This window comes from Ahaetulla prasina, chromosome 9 (genome assembly GCF_028640845.1).
Source record: "Ahaetulla prasina isolate Xishuangbanna chromosome 9, ASM2864084v1, whole genome shotgun sequence".
NCBI lineage: Eukaryota > Metazoa > Chordata > Lepidosauria > Squamata > Colubridae > Ahaetulla > Ahaetulla prasina.
The window spans coordinates 4,144,480-4,168,676 of NC_080547.1; the positions used below are offsets into that span (position 1 = coordinate 4,144,480).

General features: G+C 45.0%; 1 protein-coding gene across 2 annotated transcripts in view; it reads left to right on the forward strand.

Annotated features, from left to right (window-relative positions):
- The window catches only part of BMP1 (bone morphogenetic protein 1), a 191,155-nt gene that overhangs the window by 113,775 nt on the left and 53,183 nt on the right, over window positions 1-24,197 (forward strand). For both annotated transcript variants that reach the window (XM_058194382.1, XM_058194381.1), the window contains exons 4-7: window positions 120-237; window positions 2,300-2,478; window positions 7,716-7,821; window positions 23,913-24,037. In XM_058194382.1, the coding sequence (XP_058050365.1) occupies window positions 120-237; window positions 2,300-2,478; window positions 7,716-7,821; window positions 23,913-24,037 (528 nt within the window). The remainder of the gene's footprint in view (window positions 1-119; window positions 238-2,299; window positions 2,479-7,715; window positions 7,822-23,912; window positions 24,038-24,197) is intronic.

A 24,197-nucleotide genomic window follows, 5' to 3' on the forward strand; every position in this document is an offset into this window, starting at 1 on the left:
GTTGGGTTGCGGAGTTCTTCATTACGTTCTTCAGAACTGTAGACTGCATATTTGAAACAATGGATGGAGGGTCTTTTTCTGTCTCCGACCACTTTTGGGACTCTTTCTGTTTCTTGCAGGCATTCAGCGAGCTATTTTTCGGCAGGCCATGCGCCATTGGGAGAAGTATACTTGCGTGACCTTCTTGGAACGAAGCGATGAGGATAGCTACATTGTGTTTACATACAGGCCATGTGGGTAAGCAACAGAAACACTTCGTCATCTTGTCGGTTGCATAAAGTCTTTCTCTGGTACGGGAGGAGGAAACCTTCACACACTCGAAGTCTCAAAGACCGGCCAAGGAATATAAAATATTGCCAATTGCTTCATCCATTGGACCAAAGGTCAAAGACAGTTGATTGCTCATCCAGTGTCTGTTGTGTAGTCATGTTTATGCCGTCAGAATTTCTGGAAGAACATTTCCCCAAAAAAACAACAACCCTGAATCAGAGATCGGAATGATTTTGAAACCAAGAAGCAGAATCCCAGGAAGAGTCACTTTTTTATTTTTTATTTTAACAGGTTTTAATTTTGCCCTTGGTTATAAAATAGTCTCTTAACTCTGATGTTGACTTTAAAAAAACAACAACACAATCACCTTGAGTTCTCCATGGCACCATATGAAAGTTACAAGTATCTCTAGAACAGGAGTTCCCAAACTTTTGCACCTCAGGGACCACCAAGTTCGTAATTTTAAATCCCGTGGACCACTAATAGGAATCCAGCGCGCTGCTTGCTGAAGGCCCTCAACTCCCAGTGATGGGATGGGGTCCTTCAGGCACTCTCCCTCCTCCCTCCCCGCCCTCTCTCTCCCTCTCTTTCTTTCTCTCTCCCACTCTTTCTTTCTCATTCTCTCTCTCTCTCTCCTCTCTCTTTCTCTCTCCCACTCTCTCTCTCTCTCTGATTCTCTCTCTTCTCTCTCTCTCTCTCTGATTCTCTCTTATTCTCTCATTCTCTCTCATTCTCTCATTCCCTCTTTCATTCTCTCTCTTTCTCTCTCATTCTCTCTCTCTTTCTCTCCCTCTCTTTCTCTCTCTCTCCCCTCTCTCTCCCTCTCTTTCTCTCTCATTGTCTCTCTCATCCCTCTTTTTCTCTCTCTCTCCCCCACTCTCTCTCTCTCTCTCGCAATCTGATTCTCTCTCTCAATCTGATTCTCTCTCTCTCTCTCTGATTCTCTCTTATTCTCTCTTTCTCTCTCATTCTCTCATTCCCTCTCTTTCATTCTCTCTCTTCTCTCTCATTCTGATTCTCTCTCTCTCTCTCTCTCTCTCTCTTTTCTCTCATTCTCTCATCCTCTTTTTATCTCTCTCCCCACACTCTCTCTCTCATTCTGATTCTCTCTTTCTGTCTCTCATTCTCTCTCATTCTGATTCTCTCTCATTCTCTCTCTCACACTCCCTCATTCTCTGCCTGATTCTCTCTCTCTCTCATTCTCTCTCTTTCATTCTCTCTTTCTCTGTCTCTCATTCTCTCTCATTCTGATTCTCTCTCATTCTCTCTCTCACACTCTCTCATTCTCTGCCTGATTCTCTCTCTCTCTCATTCTCTCTCTTTCATTCTCTGTCTCTTTCTCTCTCTCTCTCTGTCTCATTTTGATTCTCTGTCTCTTTCTCTCTCTCTTATTCTCTCTCTTTCATTCTCTCTCTGATTCTCTCTCTCTCTCTCTCATTCTCTTTCTCTCATTTCATGGGCCAGCCAGTGTCTTGGGGCTGAGAGGAAGTCAAGCATCTCCCTGAAAGACTGAGGTGCGCAGAAGACCAACAAGGGCCGCAAGAAGTGCAAGAGCAAAGCACTACTTGCACTTGCACGGCATCAGCATTCCTCCTCGGTATATTTGTGCCAGCCAGTGGCACAAAGCAGCCCTCGTCTCCTGCTGCTTGGGAATCGGAGCAGTAAATGGCGTCTGGTCCAGGGAGCAGCTGGGTTTTGCTCTCCATTGCGGATGCCAGATCGGGCACCTACAAGCTCTTGTCTCTCCAGGAGCGCTTGCTGAAGCGGCACGGGAAACTTTGGCCGGGCCAGTTGTGTGCCATAGGTTTGCCATCACAGATATACTGTAGACACTCTTGCTTGAGCAGAGGATTGGACTAGATGACCTCCAAAGTCCCTTCCAACTCTTGTTATTCTATGTTCCAAAAAGTTTACTTTTTAGAACTGGGGGAGGGGGGAAACCCTAAAGACATTTGTTCCGTGTTTTCGACTTCCATGGTCTTCCTGCAAGTCATGCATTCAACCGAATGATCATTTGTGCCCCATACAGGTGCTGTTCCTATGTGGGCCGCAGAGGTGGAGGACCCCAGGCCATATCTATTGGGAAAAACTGTGACAAATTTGGCATTGTGGTGCATGAGTTGGGCCACGTCATCGGGTTTTGGCATGAACACACACGTCCGGACAGGGATGCCCACGTCTCCATCTTCCGTGAAAATATCCAGCCAGGTAAACAGTTCTCTCTACTACTTCTTCTTCTTCTTTTGCATCCTAAATGAAGCATGAAAACGCTCCGTATCTTGGAGAACATGACAATTATTCTCTCCATCCCCTGCCTTTGTAAAATCCTTCTGCATCTGCGTCCATTCCCTTCTACACCTCTTTGCAGGTAGTCCTTGCCTTGCGACCGGTTATTTAGTGACCGTCCAAAGTTGTGATGGCAGTCAAAAAAGTGACATTTTTTACACTTAATGACCGTTGCAGTACCCCCCCTCCCACGGTGGTCAAAATTCAGACACATGGCAACTCGTTCATATTTAGGATGGCTGCGATGTCCCCGGGTTATATGTGATCACATTTTGTAACCTTCTGACAATGCTAAGATTCACTTAACAACCTTGTTACTAACTTAACAACTGCAATGATTCATTTTAACAGCTGTGGCATGAGAGGCCGTAAAAGGGCGCAAAACTCACTTAAGAAATGTCTCATTTGGCAACAGAAATGTGAGACTCAATTGTGGTCATAAATCAAGGGATATGTTCTGTTTCCCTCCCCCCAATACTCCCAGCAAAGAGTCAGTCAGAGGCCTCCTTTTCTAATTTATTTACATAGATAAATGTCCTGGCCACGTCTACCCACGGGCCTGCCAAGTTTCTGGAGATAACAAGGAAATTATAGATAAGGCCAGAATTACTCACGAATATATTCTTCCCTCCATTGATACAGTTTGCCCGCGCAAATTCATTGCTTTGTCCAAGACAAAAAACCAGGAAGTCCCGCCTCCTATTTATAGTCTCTGCAGATGTCCATCATTCCTTGGCCTTATCCCAACGCTGTTTCTGCTGCGCGCGCCGGTCACGTCTGCGCAGTCTTGCATCACTCCAAAACTGTTCTTGGGGCGTTGACAAATCAGAAGAAGGCTCCAGAGAATCAGGCCTTGCCGGCCCCTCCTCCTCCCTTTGAGTGGGTGCCAGGGAGGGAGAGGGCTCAAGAGAAGCAGCACTTGCCAGGTCTTCTCCCTCACTTTCTGAATCATCCGAGTCCAGGAGTCCAGGTCCAGGAACCTGGGTCACAACAGGATACCTGTACTTTCCTTTCTTACTAGCTTATTCCACCCTCACTGCTTTTTCCCCAAATGCATATCCATGTTTCTGGAATTTACATATTCTTCCAAGATATCTTGCATCCTGCTTGATACTGAGGGAAGTCACCCCTCCTCCTGTAGAAGAATGAAATATTTTGAGGAATATTTAAAAAGGCAGAATATTATACTTCCTTAAAGGAGAAACATGTTTCTAAAGACAGAAACTGCCCCCAGCAGATATTTGGTGCCCATTGGGAAAGATTGGGCCAGCCTATCTACAAGACAAAAGACCTTCAGCTCCAGGGTGATGGGATTAAGACTTGACCCTCCAGGACATTATAGGACAGTGATGGCTAACCTTTTCTGGACCGAGTGCCCAAAGTGCGCGTGTGCAAAATGCAATGTGCATTTGGCCCCTCTGCACACACCATGCCCCATGCAGGCATGCGCGCCCCCACATGCGCCCTACCCCCCTGCCCCCGCATGAGTGGCAGAGACCAAAAGACCAGCTGGCCAGTGAGAGGCGCACACACATGCCCAGCAAAGCTGAACTGGGGTGATGGCTCGCATGCCATCAGAGAGGCGCTGCGTGCCACCTCTGGCATGTGTGCCATAGGCTCACCATCACGGTTATAGGATTAACTCATCTAGCAGCAGACCTCACCCCATGGCACAATCACCTGGAGACATTGCATCACCCAGCAAACGTCAACCAAGCCTGGAACTCAGACAACCTACAAAGTTAGCTACGACCTTTACAATAGCCAACAGAATACATGTTCTTGCACAGGAACAGGAAGTTCAAGTGCAAAGCCCAATAGAAGGTATACATATATACACCTCTCGCTTTCAACTCCATGTGATCAGCTGTACCAGGACCGTGTGCTTGATGGTCCTGTTCATCATTAAACCCTCTTTCCAATCAGCCTCCCATGTTTCCAGTGTCTTTCTCCTGGCTTGGAACTGAACCAGATAGATATTTCTTCCAATTCTGCCAATTCAATATACAATTCTGTATATTGAAAAGAATTACGGCAGACTTTCGTAGTTGGAAAGAATCCCAGGACTGGCCAAGTGTCAGCCGAATTTGCTTATTTAGTTACACTGACCCACAAGCATCTAGAGCGGGCTCAGCATTTCTTTATTTATCAAATTTTAAAACCTCCCATTTCCCTCCCAGAGGGACTACGATGCTGTACAAATAAAAGTTTAAAAACGATACAGCTAGTCCTCACCTTATGGCCACGATTGAGCCCAAGGTTTCTGTTCCTAAGCAAGGCACTTTGTTAAGTGACTTATGCCCCGTTTTATGACCTTTTTTTTTTGCCACAGTGGTTAAGTGAACCATTGCAGTTGTTAAACGAGTAACATGGTTTTGGGAAGTGGGACTTTCCCCACTGACTTTGTCAGGAGTTTGCAAAAAGTGATCACATGACCCCGGGACACCGCAACCATCATAAATATATGCCAGGGGCCAACTGGTCGTAAGTGTGAAAAACAGTTAAGTCATGGCCTGTGTATTATTTCCCCACTGATGTTGTAACTTCGTACGACCACTGAACAAAGGACTGTAAGTGAAGGATTAGGTAAAGGTAAAGGTTCCTCTTGCACATACGTGCGAGTCGCTCCCGACTCTAGGGGGCGGTGCTCATCTCCATTTCAAAGCCAAAGAGCCAGCGCTGTCCGAAAATGTCTCTGTGGTCATGTGGCCGGCATGACTCAACGCCAAAGGCGCACGGAACGCTGTTACCTTCCCACCAAAGGTGGCCCCTATTTTTCTACTTGCATTTTTACGTGCTTTTGAAACTGCTAGGTTGGCAGAAGCTGGGACAAGTCACGGTAGCTCACCCCCATTACGGAGTACTAGGGATTCCAACCGCTGAACTGCCGACCTTTCGATCGACAAGCTCAGCATCTTAGCCACTGAGCCACCTTAGTCACCCTGAAGTGAAGGATTACCTGTATATAAAATGTAAAAAGAGTCAAGCAAAGTTAAAATTAAATGAAAGGCAGAGGGAGGATTTTCAGGGTGCCAACCATCCCAATGGCTGCATGCTCTTCTATGCACCCCAAATAAGGTTGCAGAGCTGTGTTGAAGGCCAGAGAATGGGAACCCCTTGTCTCTGGTTGGGGGGAGGGATGTCCCCCACGGTAGAGGCAATGGCAGAAAAAGTTGTTGTCACCCAGTCCCAAGTAGGTAGTAGGAAACTCAGTCAGTGTAAAAACAAACAAACTTTATTAGAACAGCTGAGAATTACTTCATTCTCAGAGCAGTCCAAGTAAATTAAAGCAAATTCCTCCCAACGCAAATTCCTCAGTCCAATCACTAACCTTGGTCCAATTAGGTAAACTGCCAAAGGCCTTTCTTGGCAAAAGTTCAGAAAACACCGATACAAATGCAACAAGAAAAAGCTATCAACGTTGTTTTCCTGGCAAAGAACCCAAACACCGTTGCTGGTCTTTTAAGCCTTATGGGAGGGGCCAATCATCTCTTGGCCCTTCTCCCGAGTCGTCCTCTTTGTTTGAGCTGCTCTTGCCTTTTGGCAGTTCTTCTCATGCGTGCATTAGGAACAGGCTCTTCCTGTTCCTCTGCCTCACTATTGTCAGCCTCTGGAGGCTCTGGAGTCCGCACCTCACTCCCCGATGGCCCTGGCCCCACCTCTGCCTCTGACGCAGAGCCCTCATCAGGGCCTTCCCCAGCCTCCAGGATTGGCCCATGCTCTTCCTCAGCTTCATCGCTGTCTGACTCCATTGCCAGCTCTGCAGGCTGCTGGCGGACCACAACAAAAGTTCCCTTCCAGGACCACACCGGTGGTAATTCTTTGACTGACAGGATCCATCATACACCTTCCCTGCCTGACCGAGCGGGAGGGACTGATTTAATGGGACAAAGACAGTTCTGTAGGTAAACCTGATCCCTATTCCATGTGCTGGCTGAGGAATTCTGGGAGTTGAAATCCACAAGTCGTATAGTTGCCTAGGTTGGAGACCCCTGCCCTAGTCCATGTAGGGTTATGGGCTCAGATCATGGCTCTGTGTTTTGGGGAATCACACAGGAGAAAGCAGAGGCTGCCATTAACAAGCAGGATGTGCAAGGGAAGACACCAAATCGGCTAAGTCTTGGGGGACGGTATTTGCTCCAGACCCTCTAAGCCAGCGGTGTCAAAACTCAATTTCATTGAGGGCCGCATCAGGGTTATGTTTGCCTTTGGAATTGAGAAATAGAAATGAATGTTTTTAATGTTATATATTTAAGTGAATTGTAGTAAGGTATTTGATTGCAGTATTTGGATAAGTTGTATATGTAAAATTGTATGAATATTAATTCTTGTGATTGGAATAACGGAATTTAGGGAAAATGCTTGAAACTATATTATGTTGTGAAAAGGGAGCAATGGGAAAATATTTGAATAGGGTGATTTAGAGGTAGGGTTAAATATTAGAAAAATGATTGATTTGAAACTAAAGGGTTTTAACTTGGGGGTAGCAATGAGAGGAGGGGAGGAAAAAGGAGAAAAATTAATTAATGATTAGGGTGAATGGGAAGATTGGTTATATAACAGAAATAAGGAAAAGAAAATAAAAATTAGAGAGAAAGAATATTATGGCAAAAAGTGAAATATATAAATTGTGTTGGGCGATAACTAAAAGCTGTACAAATTTGTGACTTGGCCAATACTCTGTTCAGAAAAAATGCATTGTTTGTTTGTTAAAAAATAAAAAAAACTTTTATTTAAAAAAATGTTTGACTTTGGGGTGGGGGCAGGGTAGGTGTGGCCAGTTAGCTCAACATCACTCGTGTCAGGGGCACCTCTGGTGACCCAAGCGCTCTGCCAGTGAAAACAGGCTCCCGAGCTCCGTTTTAAACTGCGGTGACTTCCTGCAACCCTCAGCCAGCGAAAACGGAGCTCAGGAGGGCCGCCTCCGGCCTTTGCAAGCTCCATTTTTGGCTGCGACGGCCTCCTACAACCCTCCACCAGAGCTCTGTTTTTGCTGGCAGGGGCACCATGGGCCAGTCCTTTGCTGTCTCCAGGGCGGCCCCATGGGTCAGAGCTAAGCACCCCGCGGGCTGGATCCGGCCACCCAGGCCTTGAGTTTGACACCCCTGCTCTAAGCTATCATGCAATTTTCACGCTTCTTCCTCTTGGTCCTTCTGCAGGGCAGGAGTACAACTTCCTGAAGATGGAACCTGAAGAGGTGGAGTCCTTAGGCGAGACATACGATTTTGACAGCATCATGCACTACGCCAGAAACACCTTTTCCAAGTGAGACCCCCAATTTGTCTTGTTTGCTTAGCCTATGCATATTTAGCTTATTTTTTTTTCTTCAGCTGAATGACACACCTGGGTTAAAAAAAAAATATATTCAAGGTTTAAACGTATTTCATTCTTTACCATATACTGTACCTTGAGAAACGCCCAAAATAATTGAGGGCTGTGAAAGTCAAACGATGACCACAAGTCATATTAGATCATCTCATGCTTTCATGGCTAAAGTGGGACTAGAACTAACTGTCTCCTGCATTCTAGCCTAGTGCCTTAACCACTAGACCAAACTGCCTCTAGACTAGACTTGACTTGGCTAGGCTAGGCTAGGCTAGGCTTGACTTGACTAGGCTAGGCTAGGCTAGGCTAGGCTAGGCTACACTAGACTTGGCTAGGCTAGGCTAGGCTAGGCTTGACTTGACTTGACTAGGCTAGGCTAGGCTAGGCTAGACTAGACTTGACTTGACTTGATTTGACTTGGCTTGGCTAGGCTAGGCTAGGCTAGGCTTGACTTGACTAGGCTAGGCTAGGCTAGGCTAGGCTAGGCTAGGCTAGACTAGACAGACAGACAGACAGATCTGGGAACTCTAGAGCCAGTTTGGTCTAGTGCAGTGATGGCAAACCTTTTTGGCACCAAGTTCCAAAAAGGGAGCATGCATGAGTGCGTGTGTCACCGAATGCCGAAAAGGACCAAATGATTGTCGTGCATGCATGTGCACCAGAAACCCGGAAGATGAACAGGCAATGCTATGCGTGCCAGATGACATGGCTCCGTGTGCCACTTCAGGCACGTGTATCATAGGTTCACCATCACGGGTGTAGTGGCACCAGGCTAGAAAGTGGGAGAGAGTGAGTTCTAGTCCCGCCTTAGCCATGAAAGCCTGCTGGTGACTTTGGGCCAGTCCCTCTCTCTCTCTCTCTCTCCCCCCCCTCTCTCTCAGCCCAACTCACCTCATAGAGTTGTTGTGAGGAAAATAGGAGGAGGAAAGTAGGTTAGATATGTGCGCCGCCTTGAATTATTTGTAAAAATATTAAAGGTGGGTAAGGGAGGGATGAAGGGGGAGAGAAGGAAGGAAGGAAAGAATGAAGACAGAGGGAGGGAGGGGGAGAGAAGGGAGGAAGACAGAGGGAGAGAGGGGGGGAGAAGGAAGGAAGGAAGATAGAAGGAAGGAGGGAGGGAGAGGGAGAGAAGGGAGGAAGGAAGGAAGACAGAGGGGAGAAGGAAGGAAGGAAGGTGGAGGGAGGGAGGATGGAAGGAGGGGAGAAAGTTGCCTTTGTTGATCAATACCTCTGGATAGGTCAGCTATCTGTCAGAACAGGGTAGCATATTTTTATCGACTTGGATGGCTGCTTCTTCCCCAGGGGCAGAAAATTTCTGCTGTGTAACTTCCCTTCTGCATCCCTGTGCGCAGAAGGAGAAGGCAGGTGGGTGGGCTTTGGCGAATGCCTGAGCAAGGGCTGGGAGCTTGGGAGCGAGAGAAGCAGCTGCCTCACCCGCATGGCAGGGGATGCGCCGGCGCCAGAAGGCATGAAGAGGACTTGAGGAACAAGGGAAGGGTGGGGGCTGAGAGAAAACTGCTGTTAGGGGCAACAAAGGGGAAATGTTATTGAATCTCTTCCTCTTCTGAAGTGTTACACGGAGTTGGGATCGTCTTCTAAAACAATCCCAAAGGGATTTGCTTTCTATCCTGTTTAGAGACGTGTGCTGGAGCAGGGGTCTCCAACCTTGGCAACTTTTAGACTGGTGGACTTCAACACCCAGAGGTCCTCAGCCAGCTTTGCTGGCTGAGGACCTCTGGGTGTTGAAGTCCACCAGTCTTAAAAATGTCAAGGTTGGAGACCCCCTGTATTAGAGGCTCATCCGGCATGTGCGGCCTTCTCCTCTAGGCCAAGAACAGGAAATGCATCACAGGAACAATGGAGATGAAATCTAGGATGGCAATGTGATACAGGAAACAACTACAATAGAGAGGAATGATAGGGTCGCATATTAGAGCAGGGGTCTCCAACCTTGGCAACTTTTAGACCTGTGGACTTCAGCTCCCAGAGTTCCTCAGCCAGCTTTGCTCTGGGAGTTGAAGTCCACAAGCCTTGAAGTTGCCAAGGTTGGAGACCTTTGTGCTGGAGGATCATTTTGTGATGGCAACTTGAATATACTTTTTCAGAGGGAAAAATACGTTGGATGATGGCTCAAGATGAACACAGCCATCCCCTTGAAATAAATACCAGCAGAATTTAAACCAATGTCCACCAAACTAGGAGAAAACATCCATGTTGGCCTCATTTCCTTGCTTGTAATAAACCAAAGAGCAACCTTCTATAACTCGTCTTGCTCAAGAACAAAATAAAAGCGAACCATCGCCTTCTGCATCGCAAGTGAGAACGCAACTATGGCTTTTCTAGATATCGACACTTTCAGACAGGGGTCCCCAACCCTCGCGACACAGCCAGCAGTGGGTTTCACACTTTGTTACTGCTGGTTCGCCCCTCGTGCACGCTCGCTTTGTGCACACGGCTGCCTGGTTTGTACACGTGCCTAAATAGGATGGCATAGAGCCGGGGTGGACCCACCTGTGTTTTCCGCTACCGGTTTGGGCAAACTGGTTGAAACCGGCTGAATAAGGGCTGTGGCTTGTTTGGAACTGGGTTGCAGAAGTGATAGGCGAGCACATGAATGCGCGCATGGCTCCATTTGCATTAGGAGTATGTGAGCGGTGGGCACGCATGCCCGCTTCTACTGCGGAACCATCCCTCTCTCCCCGCCGGTCCGCAAAGCCAGATAAGTTGGGGACCGCTGCTTTAAGACGTTCCATGTTCTTCCTCTTAGCCCCCTTTTTTTTTCTGCTGGTAACAGTAGAGTAAAAAAAGTAAATAAAATAAATGGAAAGGATCGTCTCTCCCCTGACCGCCCAAGTCAACTATTTCCCACCCCGAACCAAATGAAGTTCGCAGCTTTTCAGCCAAATTACCTAATTCCACAGAACGAAATTTGATAAATGAGCAGAGAGATTATATATAGAATCCCAGTGGAAAGGAAGGATCATAAACATATCTGGCATTTCCTGCTGTGGTAGCCCTTTCCCTCCCCAATAGACTCAATAGAGGATTGTTCTCCAGAAAATAATCTCCAGAGCTTGAATGTCAGTGATTTTATATGTGCAATGTTAACCCTTTCCTTGAGAACCTAATAAAACCTATAGTTTTGTGTCAGCCTGTTGCTTTCCATCTGCTGGTCTTCTCCCTGTCTGAGCTCAAACCCTTCCACTCTTTGCAAAACATAAACCTTTTTATATTCTGAATGCAGAGGCCGTGAGTTAAAGATACAGATTCACAGAGTTGGTAGGGAAATTGTAAGTCATCTAGTCCAACCCACTGCCCAAGCAGGAGACCCTACACCAGGGGTCGGCAAGCCACAGCTCCAGAGCCACAAGTAGCTCTTTGGGCTGTTTGCCGTGGCTCCCTGTCCCATCACTGGTTCGCTCCACCCCTCTTATTTCTTTTTTGGGACTCCAGCCTGGAAGCAGCACAAAGCGAAGGCTGCCTTACGCGTAAATGTGGCGTGAAGGCAGGTCCAGGGCAGCTTCACTCCTGCACTTTCCTCCCCACCTCCTCTTGTAACCCCCTGGCTGGCTGTGGCTGAGCTGGGAGTGTAACTCCTTGGCTGGCTGTGGCTGAGCCGGGAGTGTTCGCACGCACAGGGAGATTCCAGCCTGAAGTGGCAGGAAGCAAAGGCTGTCTTATGTGCAAATGTGGCACGAAGGCAGGTACTGGGCAGCTTCGCTCCTGCACTCTCCGGTGACCCTCTTCCGCCTCCTCCTCTCAGGATGCCCAGGACAGCTGAGGCTGAGCCGGGAGCGTGCACATGCATGGAGAGACCCTCCATAAGTGAGCCACTACCCACTCCGTGCATGCCTTTCCTGAGCTTTTTTTTTTCCCCATAATAATTCCCACAATTTGACCAGTGTACAATACAATCACTTATACAACAATCGATCCTATACTCAAATTATGCTCAATCCGGGCTACTCGACCGCCACTCCCTCCCTTAATCCTTTCTACCCTTCTCATCCTTCTTCGACTTTCCCCACCATCCTTCTCCTCACTTTCCTACTTCCCCTCCTCTTTCCCACTTCTCACTACCATCCTTTCTAACCCTCTATCTTCTCCTCCTTCTTCTCCTCCTATCCTTTCTTCTCCCTCCTTTCCTGAGCTTTGATGCTCGCTTGAGGAGGGTCTCCCTGCGCATGCACATGCTCCTGGCTCAGCCTTCTTTAAATGCAGCTGACATAGTTCATTTAACATTTCTATCCCACAATTTCGGCCATTTATCCAGCTCTATTGCATATCCAAAGTTTTTTTAGCCCAAGCTATCATTGTCTCCAGGAACGCAGTGGCTCAGTGGTTAAGATGCTGAGCTTGTCGATCGAAAGGTCAGCAGTTCAGCGGTTCGAATCCCTAGCACCGTGTAACGGGGTGAGCTCCCGTTACTCGTCCCATCTTCTGCCAACCTAGCGGTTCGAAAGTACGTAAAAAATGTAAGTAGAAAAAGAAGGGCCACCTTTGTTGGGAAGGTAACAGCGTTTCAGGCCCCTTTGGCATTGAGTCATGCCGGCCACATGACCACGGAGACATCTTTGGACAGCGCCGGCTCTTCAGCTTTGAAATGGAGATGAGCACCGCCCCCTAGAGTCGGGAACGGCTAGCACATATGTGCAAGGGGAACCTTTACCTTTACCTGTCATTGTCTCCAAGCTGGTAATCCTATCAATAAATAAACCAACTCAAAGAAGAAAGTGAACAGATTGAGTGCAGGTTCTCAAACTGATCTTGCTTCCATTAGACCAGGGGTCTCCAACCTTGGCCACTTTCAGACTTGTGGACTTCAACTCCCAGAGTTCCTCAGCCAGCTTTGCTGGGACTCAGGAATTCTGGGACTTGAAGTCCACAAGTCTGAAAATGGCCAAGGTTGGAGACCCCTGCATTAGACCACCATATATCACATCAAACCTTTGCTTGTTTTCAAGCTACACTGTTGCTTCCTAGGCCTCTTGTCTCTGGGTTCGCCTTTCCTTTTCATGGCTGCTCAACTTTGTTCTGGGAGGAGGCTGGATTTGCAAGTAACGTTACATATGAGTGAGCATTAATGGCTACAGGCTGGGAAGGTGTGGCTCACTCAATGTTCATTCTTGCTCAGCAATTTTCTGCATCTCAGCAGGTTTGGGCTGGTGTTGTCTGTGTTATCCTGGAGAGCGAGGACATGCCTCTGGGTGTATCCTCAGAAGAATTAACACAGACTGTTCTAGGTCGATATTTTTTGTGCCAAAGCTTCCCCTTGTATGAGGAAGCTCTGTTTATCAACTCTGTTAACTCTTTTCCTGGAGAACTATCTTGCCTTCAGCATCTTGGCCTACAACCGCTGTTGCACAAATTAATGACACAATTTAGCCATGGTGTTTTGCTCCGTTTGATGTACCAACTCCCAGAAAATCCCGACCAGGGATGTCAAACTTGATTTCAATCAGGATTGTGTTTGACATCGGGGGGTGGGGGGGAGGACAGAGTGGGTGTGGCCAGTTTGATATCACTCATGTCAGGGGTGCCTGTGGCCCGAGCACTCTGCCAGCAAAATCAGGCTCCCGAGCTCCGTTTTCGGCTGGAACGGCCTCCTGCAACCCTCTGCCAGCAAAAATAGAGCTCAGGAAGGCCACGTTTTTGCTGACAAAGGCACCACAGGCCGGTCCTTTGCTGTTTCCAGGGCAGCCCCTTGGGCCAGATCCAGAGGTGGTATTCAGCAGGTTCTGGAGAACCGGTGGTGAAATTTTGAGTAGTTCGGAGAACGGGTAAATACCACCTCTGACTGGCACCGCCCCATCTATTCTCTGCCTCCTGACTTCTAGCTGATCGGGAGGAAATGGAGATTTTACAGTATCTTTCCCCCCGCCATGCCTACTAAGCCATACCCACCAAGCCACACCACGCCCAACAAGCCAAGCCCACAGAACCGGTAGTAAAAAAAAATTGAATCCCACCACTGGCCAGATCTAAGCCACCCCGCTGGCCAGATCTCAACCCCAGGCCTTGATTTTTGACACCGCTGCTCCAGACTATGAATTAGGAACACCGGTGAGCTACCTAAGATAGTTGGTGTGTCTAATTAAAGTTATCTTCTCTAAGTACCAGGGGGAGTGTACTTTACAATGTGAATCTTGTTTAGGAATTTGTGACCCAGTTATCAGAAGGAGGTCATTTCTTTCTTTCTTTTTTTATTTTGTCAAAACAACAGTATATATAAGCATGAAATAACCATATGAATTGGATACAACCAAAGGGAACATTAGGACAGGAACGGTAGGCACGCTGGTGCTCTTATGCACGCCCCTTACAGACCTCTTAGGAATGGGGTGAGGTCAACAGTAGATAGTCTTTGGTTAAAGCTTTGGGGATTTTGGGAAGAGACCACAGAGTCAGGTAGTGCATTCCAGGTATTAACAACTCTGTTACTGAAGTCATATTTTCTACAGTCAAGATCGGAGCGGTTCACTTTAAGTTTGAGTCTACTGTGTGCTCATATATTGTTGCAACTGAAGCTGAAGTAGTCTTCGACAGGAAGGACATTGTAGCGGATGATTCTATGAGTTAAACTCAGGTCATGTCGAAGGCGGCGGAGTTCTAAATTTTCTAAGCCCAGGATTTCAAGTCTGGTGGCATAAGGTATTTTGTCGTGATCAGAGGAGTGGAGAACACTTCTTGTAAAATATTTCTGGACACGCTCAATTGTATTAATGTCTGAAATGAGGTGTGGGTTCCAGACAGGAGAGCTGTATTCAAAAATTGGTCTAGCAAATGTTTTGTATGCTCTGGTTAGTAGTGTAATCTTTCTGGAGAAGAAGCTACGCAAGATTAAGTTTACAACTCTTAAAGCCTTTTTGGCGATGTAGTGGCAGTGGCCTTTGGCACTTAGGTCGTTTGATATGAAAACTCCAAGGTCTTTAGTGCCTTTCCATTCAGAATCTTTTTCTGACTTGAATTTTAGCAGTTGGTTTTCAGGAATCTAGGTTGGGAGACAAAGTTTCATTACTGCAATGAATGACCTTCGGGCACCAACTGTTCCTGCTGTTGTTGTTGTATAATCTCTTCTGAAGACTATTCAGCAGCTCCTGGTAATTTAGGATTAATTCAAGCTTTATTCCAAATCTTAGGAACCCTGTAAACACTGCCATAATATATATGTAGTTGAGATGAAATGGTGTGAAATGAAGTAATACTGCCCTCTGCTTTGAGAGTTCCATTGTTATGGATCCAATCATTACAGGAAAATCTTTTGCCAATATATTCCATAACCTCTGGACTTCGTTTGTGAAATCCTGATGTTATGCATTTTTGTGTGGTCCTTTTTGAGCTACTCTGGTATCATTTAGTATCGCAACATACGTACAGAAATGTGCTTTTTCAAAAAAGCAGTTGCATTTTGTTTGCATTTCTTCCATAGTTGGAAGATTTCCCTACAGCTAATTCAGAATCTTTATATTTACAAAGACAGTACCCAAAGACAATATTCTTGTAATGAATTTAAAACAAAAACGTATTTAAAGTCCACCTGGCCCCCTTAATCTGCTTATAACTTTCCAAAATTAACATTCTAGTCACGCTTTTGCTATTTATTCCAACTCTTTAAAAAGTCTTCTTAAACTTGCACGAAACGTCTTTCATTAAGCTAGAAAGAAACTCATATGCAGTGGTGGGTTTCAATTTTTTTTTACTACCAGTTCTGTGGGCGTGGCTTGGTGGTGTGGCATGGCTTGGTGGGCGTGGCAGGGAAGGATTCTGTAAAATCTCCATTCCCACCTCACTCCAGGGGAAGGATGCTGCAAAATCCTCATTTCCTCCTGATCAACTGGGACTCGGGAGGCAAAGAATAGATTGGGGGCGGGGCCAATCAGAATTTTTACTACCGGTTCTCTGAACTACTCAAAATTTCCGCTACCGGTTCTCCAGAACTGCTCAGAACCTGCTGAAAGCCACCTCTGCTCATATGGTATAATAAAACTTACCTTCTAAAGTAGTTAACATCCAAAAACCCATTAACAAGCAATTCCCTGAAGTGTTTAAGAGAGGAAGTAAGCCAATCAAAGGTGGAATTTAGCTGGTTCGGACCGGTTTGCCCGAATCAGTAGCGGAGATCACAGGTGGCTTACCTACCTACCCCGCAGCGCTAAACCGTCCTATTTAGCCACGTTTTCTAGACTGAGAGCATGCACGGAAAGCATGCACGCGAGCAAGGTACATGCGCAGAAGTGTGCAAATGTGAAGAGAGCGTGTGTGCCTGAGACGAACCAGTGGTAACAATATCTGAAGCCCACCGCTGAAACCAACTCACTGTCCATTTGAGGACACTTAATTGAATCTTATTGAGATGAGGTTCCCAGAGGTCTGCTATCCAGAGATGGCTATCTAATGATTTCCTCATGAGGAGTACTGTATGGAGCAGGGGTCTCCAAGCTTAGTAACTTTAAGTAACTTTGTAACTTAAACTTTAAGTAACTTAGTAACTTTAAGCAACTTTGCTGGCTGAGGAACTGGAACTCTGGGAGTTGAAGTCCACAAACCTTAAAGTTACTAAGGTTGGAGACCCCTGGTATGGAGCACTTGTGGGCCATCTTACTTGCTCCTGAAAGGAATTCTGAGAAGCCAAACCATTCACCATATCTGTTGGATCTGCTTTCTGTGGGTCCACCATCTTAGGTCCACCAATGCTTCCCTCAAAATTCTCTTCTCTCTCCCTCTACGTCCCGAGCTTTGGAACCTCTTCAGTTGAGGATTCAAAATGGATGTGGAGATTTGCAATCATAACACGGAGTGATTTATTGCCTCCCTCCCTCCCTCCTTCCCTCCCTTTCTCTGTCTTTCTTCCCATTTCCATCATCACAAATTCATTTTTGTCAGTTGAGTCAACCGCAAGTTGCATTGTTTGGGGAACCTAGTGTCTCTTTATGTTCCCAGATCTTCCAGTTGTTTCTCTGAAGAGCGTTACTCAACCCCACCAGTTTCAGGAGCATCTTCCAAGAACAAGCCTGGTAGTTTTTGTTTTTGTTTTTTAAAAACTTGCTTAGGAAATTAGAAGCCCAGCTGTCAGTTTTGCAAACAGACACGTTTCATGGCTCGGATTTCCAAGTTTTACCGGAAGCTTTCCTGCCTGTTTCTGTATACTGATGATATTACCTCTCTAAGATGCTATTGTTGTGTTTGCTAGATCAGGGGTCTCCAACCTTGGTCCCTTGAAGACTTGTGGACTTCAACTCCCAGAGTCCCTCAGCCAGCAAAGCTGGCTGAGGAACTCTGGGAGTTGAAGTCCACAAGTCTTCAAGGGACCAAGGTTGGAGACCTCTATGCTAGATGGTTTATTTAGAGAAGAGCAGGAAGAAGAAGAAAAATATGTTTTATCCAGAATGACACACAGCATTTTGGGTGGTGTTGAGGATAACCTCCCTTCCTTAGGCTTTTCTTTCTACCTTTCGGGAATTCCAGTGCTTCAACTGATCTGTTTCAGCTGCTAGTTTAGATTCTTTGCCAAATAGAGGAAAGTGTAACAATAAGTATACCAGGCCAGGGGGGGAAAAAATCCTGAAAATCATTCACACAGAAGGATGACAACTGTAGGCACCAGAGAATACAGCCTAAATCAGGGGTCTCCAACCTTGGCAACTTTATGACTTGTGGACTTCAACTCCCAGAATGCTTCAGCCAGCATGCGCATGCTGGCTGAGGAATTCTGGGACTTGAAGTCCACAAATATAAAGTTGCCATGGTTGGAGACCCCTGTCCTAAATAATCTTTCGTCTTCTTTCCACTATAAATTGGAACACTGGACAACAAAGATACTATTGTCTAGAGATTCGCAGTCATCCAGGTCATGGTTGTCCAGTGGTGAAATCCAATTTTTTTTTACTACCGGTTATTGCGTGGTGTAGCTTGGTGGGTGTGGCTTGGTGGGCATGGCAGGGGAAGGATATTGCAAAATCTCCATTCCCATCCCACTCCAGGGGAAGGATATTGTAAAATCTCCATTCCCACCCCACTCCAGGGGAAGGATATTGCAAAATCTCCATTCCCACCCTGCTCCAGGGGAAGGATATTGCAAAATCTCCATTCCCTCCCCACTACAACAATATTCATTGTATTAATATCAATTATATTATTAATAATGATATTCATAAAGTTTAACCAATTTAACGTATCTTCCTCATATCACTAATCCCTCCATATGTTTCCCCGTTTCTAGCTCCTGTTTTTGTCAGCTAACCATTGATAATATAAGTCCCAGGTCAAAAAATATTCAGTTTCTTTGTTTTCCTTAATTGTAAATGTTAGCTTATCCTGAATTTCATTTTTTTAAAAGTGCCTGTATGTTCACAGAAAAAAGTGACAACAAATGTTATCTGACCTTATCTCATCTTATCTTATCTTATCCTATCCTATCCTATCCTATCCTATCCTATCCTATCCTATCCTATCCTATCCTATCCTCTTACCTTACTTCATCCTATCCTATCCTATCCTATCCTATCCTCTTACCTTACTTCATCCTATCCTATCCTATCTTATCCTATCCTATCCTATTCTATCCCATTCCATTCCATATTTTCTGTTCTGTTCTGTTCTGTTCCGTTCCATATTTTCTATCCTATCCTATCCTATCTCACCTCACCTCACCCTATTTCTTCTAAGCTTCCTTTTTCTTCCTAATTTCTATCCAGGCCAGTCTGGCATGAAGTGTCCATTTTTGGTCTTGTTCTTCTCCCATTTCATGTCACTCCCTACTCTCCTACATAACATGATCAATGAGGATTCTTTTATATTAATGCTAATTGCAACACTATTTCTGTCTTAAAGATTGGGTTTTTTTATGCATTTCCCTGCATTAATTTTCACAATTTAAAGCTCCATGAAACTACAGCCTAAACCTTCCCCTGCTGTTTCTGCAAAGAAAATCTTTAAACTTTGACTCTTTGGCCTAGACCAGGAGTCAGCAACCTGGGGGCTCTGGAGCCGCATGTGGCTCTTTCATCCCTCTGCTGCGGCTCCCTGTCATCGGTCGGCTCCACGATTGATAGGGCTTTCATTTAAGATAGGTAGAGGAAAAAGGATACTGAGCTAGGAGGAGACTCTATGGTGGGGGAACCGGACTTCCAGTTGGCTCCAGAATTGAACAGGGGGCTTCCAGTTAGGGCCTTTGTGTGCTTAAGGTTGCTGACCCCTGGTCTAGACCAGCTGATCCAATTTTTTTTGTTCCTGGCTGCTTAGAGAAAGAATCTGCAAATCTCTAGTCCCAGCTTTACCTGGGGTCATATTTCCTGCAGGTCTATATTAGGAGACATTTCAGAAAAGGTTCAGGCATCTATTAAGTGCTTCAGTAAAGACACATGAAGGAAATTACTGCTATTATCACATATTTCCTTTTGTTCCTAATTGTTCTCAACCACAAAGGTTGATACTAGCAGCTTGTTAGTTTTTCCCACCGCTAATGGCTTCTGTTGTGATTCAAATTCTTCTTTATACTCAAGTAAATTTCTTGAGAAACCTGCAGTAATTGCAGGCTCTGTGTTCTAATAACAGGCTTCTCTACTGCCTGAGCTATCCCTGTTGTGATTCAAATTCTTCTTTATACTCAGGTAAATTTCTTGAGATGACTTCTGTGCTGTCTTAGCTCCAGGAGAAAATTGTCACAACTTTCTAAATGGATTGCTTCACACCGTAGAAAATACGGGATTTCTCACAAACCTCTAACTTTCTAGTTTAGGAGTCCTCAAACTTTTTAAACAATGAGCTAACTCACAGTCCCTCAGACTGTTGGGGGGACTGGACCGACTGGGTGGGCATGGCTAGGTGGTTATGTGACTGGGTGGGTGTGGCCAATTTAGCGGTCCATTAAACAATACAGACAAATTAAACTTCAATTTGTTATGCTCCTGGGGGTGGAAAGCAAGTTAGTGAAGGGATGTGGCTGCCTTGGGGTATGCATGAGGAACTTGTGTATGTTTGTGTATGTGTCCCTCCCTCCCCTCCTGTGTGTGTGTGTGTGTGTCTCTCTCCCCTCCTCCCTCCCTTTCTCTCTCTGGAGGCTGAGAAGGTAACAGTACCACTCCGGTACCAGAAATGGGCCCATTTTTGGCCTCCTGAGGCCTCCATACGTCTCGTTTTTGGACACGGCCTCCAGAAGGTGGGTGGGGGCCAGCAAGTAGGTGAGGTGATGTTGGCAGGGCATCCTCATGGTCCCACAAGGGCCAGATTAATGGCTTCGGTGGGCCGTATCCAGACCACGGGCCATAGTTTGAGGACCCTTGTTCTAGTTTGACCTTTGCAGAAGAACCACATCAGCCTGATACTGATTGCTGAGTCTCCCACTGTCTGAGCTGTTGTAAAGAAACAGACCGTGTCAGTGTTGCCACAATCAAGAAGATGGATAAAAATCTCACCTGCAAATGTAGCAAAATTATATAATTCGGAGAGGAGAGGAGAGGGGAGGGGAGAGGAGAGGAGAGGAGAGGAGAGGAGAGGAGAGGAGAGGAGAGGAGAGGAGAGGAGAGGAGAAGAGAAGAGAAGAGAGAGAAGGAAGAGGAAGGAAGGAAGAGAAGGAAGAGGAAGGAAGGAATTCTTTATTGGCCAAGTGTGATTGGACACACAAGGAATTTGTCTCCAGTGCAGAAGGTCTCAGTGTACATAAAAGATATAAGTGATTAATCATGAACATAGTCATCATAAAAATACATTCATCATGAATCATGAGATACAACACTTAGTGATAGTCATAGGATAATAAATAAGCAATCAACATAAATCATACCAGGAAACTAAATAAAACAATAAAAATCGTAAAGATACAAGCAAGAAAGTTATAGCCATAAGTAGAAAAGGAAATAGGTAATAGGAAAGATGAGAAGAAGAATAGTAATACAGGCTTAGTAAACAGTTTGACAGTGTTGTGGAAATTAGTAGTTTAGCAGAGTGATGGCATGGGGGGCGGGGGGACTGTCCTTGTGTCTAGCTGTTCTAATGTGCAGTGCCCTATAGTGGCATTTTGAGGATAGAAGTTGAATTTTTTTTTTTTTCAGGATATGCAGAGCGTATGCAGTTTTTGTGGAGAAAGTTGAGAAAAACAACTGCGGATCTTTAGGTTTGCAAGATAGGGACTATGACAAAAGATGGAATGGGACAAGTCACCACGGCCAACTCTCTGCAGCCAAGTTGCCACTGGACAACTTGCGGTGGCCAGCTGGCCGCAGAACAATTCAAAAAATACAAAAGTTCCATTAATTTCAATGACCAATAAGAATAAAATAAAGTCAATGTAGAAATATAAGTGTTACAATAACTTCAACAAAAACGTGGCCACCAATAGAATAGAATAGAATAGAATTTTTTATTGGCCAAGTGTGATTGGACACACAAGGGATTTGTCTTGGTGCATATGCTCTCAGTGTACATAAAAGAAAAGATACGTTCATCAAGAATCATAAGGTACAACACTTAATGATAGGAATAGAATAGAATAGAATAGAATAGAATAGAATAGAATTTTTTATTGGCCAAGTGTGGTTGGACATACAAGGGATTTGTCTTGGTGCATATGCTCTCGGAGTACATAAAAGAAAAGATACGTTCATCAAGAATCATAAGGTACAACACTTAATGATAGGAATAGAATAGAATAGAATAGAATAGAATAGAATAGAATAGAATAGAATAGAATAGAATAGAATAGAATAGAATTTTTTATTGGCCAAGTGTGATTAGACACACAAGGGATTTGTCTTGGTGCATATGCTCTCAGTGTACATAAAAGAAAAGATACGTTCATCAAGAATCATAAGGTACAACACTTAATGATAGGAATAGAATAGAATAGAATAGAATAGAATAGAATTTTTTATTGGCCAAGTGTGATTAGACACACAAGGGATTTGTCTTGGTTCATATGCTCTCGGAGTACATAAAAGAAAAGATACATTCATCAAGATGAGGTACAACACTTAATGATAGTCATAGGGTACAAATAAGCAGTCAGGAAACAATCAATATCAATATAAATTGTAAAGATACAAGCAACAAAGTTACAGTCATAGAGTCATAAGTGGAAGGAGATGGGTGATAGGAATAATGAGAAGATTAGCCCACCAAGCCATGCCCACAGAACCGGTAGGAAAGAAATCTAGATTTCACCACCGGAACTGAAGGTTAGTAGTCTCCTTGACTCCAAAAAAGCAAAGTAGATAAGAGTTTCCATCCATAGGAAATAGTCCATCCATACGCTACAGGTTGACAGGGAAAGAAAAATTGTTCCGATTTCAAGTCAACTTGTGTATAACCAGATATTCGTGGATTAAACCAGCTAGTCCTGTGATGTCAGATGTCTCTGGAACTACTTTAGAACCACTGCAAGAGCTTAAACTGTTCAGGCTTGCAAGGTTTTGCGTGGGCAATTCCTTTCCTGTGGTGAGGTTCCTGGATTTAGGCCCTTGTGCCTTTCTAATTACAAGGGCATCCATGTCTGTTTTTAGTAACTCATCCTATGTTCTTAAAGGGACGTGGTGGCTCAGGGGCTAAGACAGCTGAGCTTGTCGATCGAAAGGTCGGCAGTTCGGCGGTTCGAATCCCTAGTCATGGCGTGTAACGGAGTGAGTTCCTGTTACTTGTCCCTGCTTCTGCCAACCTAGCAGTTTCGAAAGCACGTAAAAATGCAAGTAGAAAAAATAGGGACCACCTTTGGTGGGAAGGTAACAGCGTTCCGTGCGCCCTTGGCGTTGAGTCATGCCAGCCACATGACATCTTCGGACAGCGCTGGCTCTTCGGCTTTGAAACGGAGATGAGCACTGCCCCCTAGAGTCGGGAACGACTAGCACGTATGTGCGAGGGGAACCTTTACCTTTACCTTTTACCTGTGTTCTTGCAGCCAAGTTGGAATAGTTCATAAGGGCAACCGGTTTAAGAATTACATGGAAACTTGGGAGAAGGCATGAGTGACCATGATGTGGCCAAGAAGAGGAATCAAGACCTAAGTGAGGGATGCCCACAGCGTTCAGATGCAACCAACTTGGAATGGATCCACGACAGAAATAGCTAATGATGAGCCCACCGGCCATATTTTCTGTTAGTTTCCATTTCAGCTCCCATCACCATCTATGGAAAAGTAGCAATCACAGCGGTATAGAATATTTGATGCCCTGCTACGGTAATAACACAATTGGAGAACTCCGTGCTCTATAATCTCTAAGTTAAGGATCTACTAATATTTCTGGGCTTACCAAATTACTGTCCCTCTTCTGGGAGTTGAAGACTAGTGGACTTCAACTCCCAGAATTCCTCAGCCAGCAACTTGGCAACTTTTAAGACTTGTGGACTTCAACTCCCAGAATTCCTCAGCCAGCAACAAGTCTTAAATTCCACAAGTCTTAAAGTTGCCAAGGTTGGAGACCCCTGGACTAAAGGAATGATATCAAAACCTTCACATTTATTTATTTATTTATTTATTTTTTCACAACATTATATACAAGCACATATATTGAAAGGAAACAAATAGGACAGGAACGGTGGGCACTTTTGTGCACTTATGCACGCCCCTTATAGTCCTCTTAGAAATGGGGTGAGGTCAATAGTAGACAATTTTTGGTGGAAGCTTTTGGGAGTTTGAGAAGAGACCATAGAGTCAGGTAGTGTGTTCCAAGCATTAACAACTCTGTTACAGAAGTCATATTTTCTGCAATCAATTGATTGACTGATTTCATTGATTGAAATATGGGCTTTCTCTGAAAGCGAAGCATTGCTATAATGGAATAATTTTCCAGTCTAAACTCACACCAGTTCAAAAAGATATCTGTTCACTGGAAAAAGGGATTATTAAGTAAAAAAAAAAAAGTAAGCCTAAGTTTATGATAGACTTCATCACCGTTACTTTCTCTTTTGCAAAATAAAGGATCTTTTTTTTTTCTCCAGATGGCTGACTCCCAGTCACCAGTTATTTTATGAACCAAGATTTTTAGTTGTGTCTGTGCAAGGCAGCGCAAAAGCTGAGAATATTCTCCATTGTGTCTTTTCAGGGGGATTTTCCTAGACACCATTCTTCCCAAATATAATGTGAACGGGATGCAGCCTTCCATTGGACAGAGAACGCGGCTAAGCAAAGGCGATATTGCCCAGGCGCGCAAACTCTACAAATGCCCTGGTAAGTATTGTTTTGTTGCATCTTATAAGAGAGGAATCTAAAAGTGCTTCTGGGTGAAGCTTCTATTTTTTTAATTTTAAGTTTCGGTTGAACTAATTTTAAGTTTTCTTTGCTAGAGATCTCACCAGTCCTCCTCTATTTTATTTTTCTTCGGAAAATA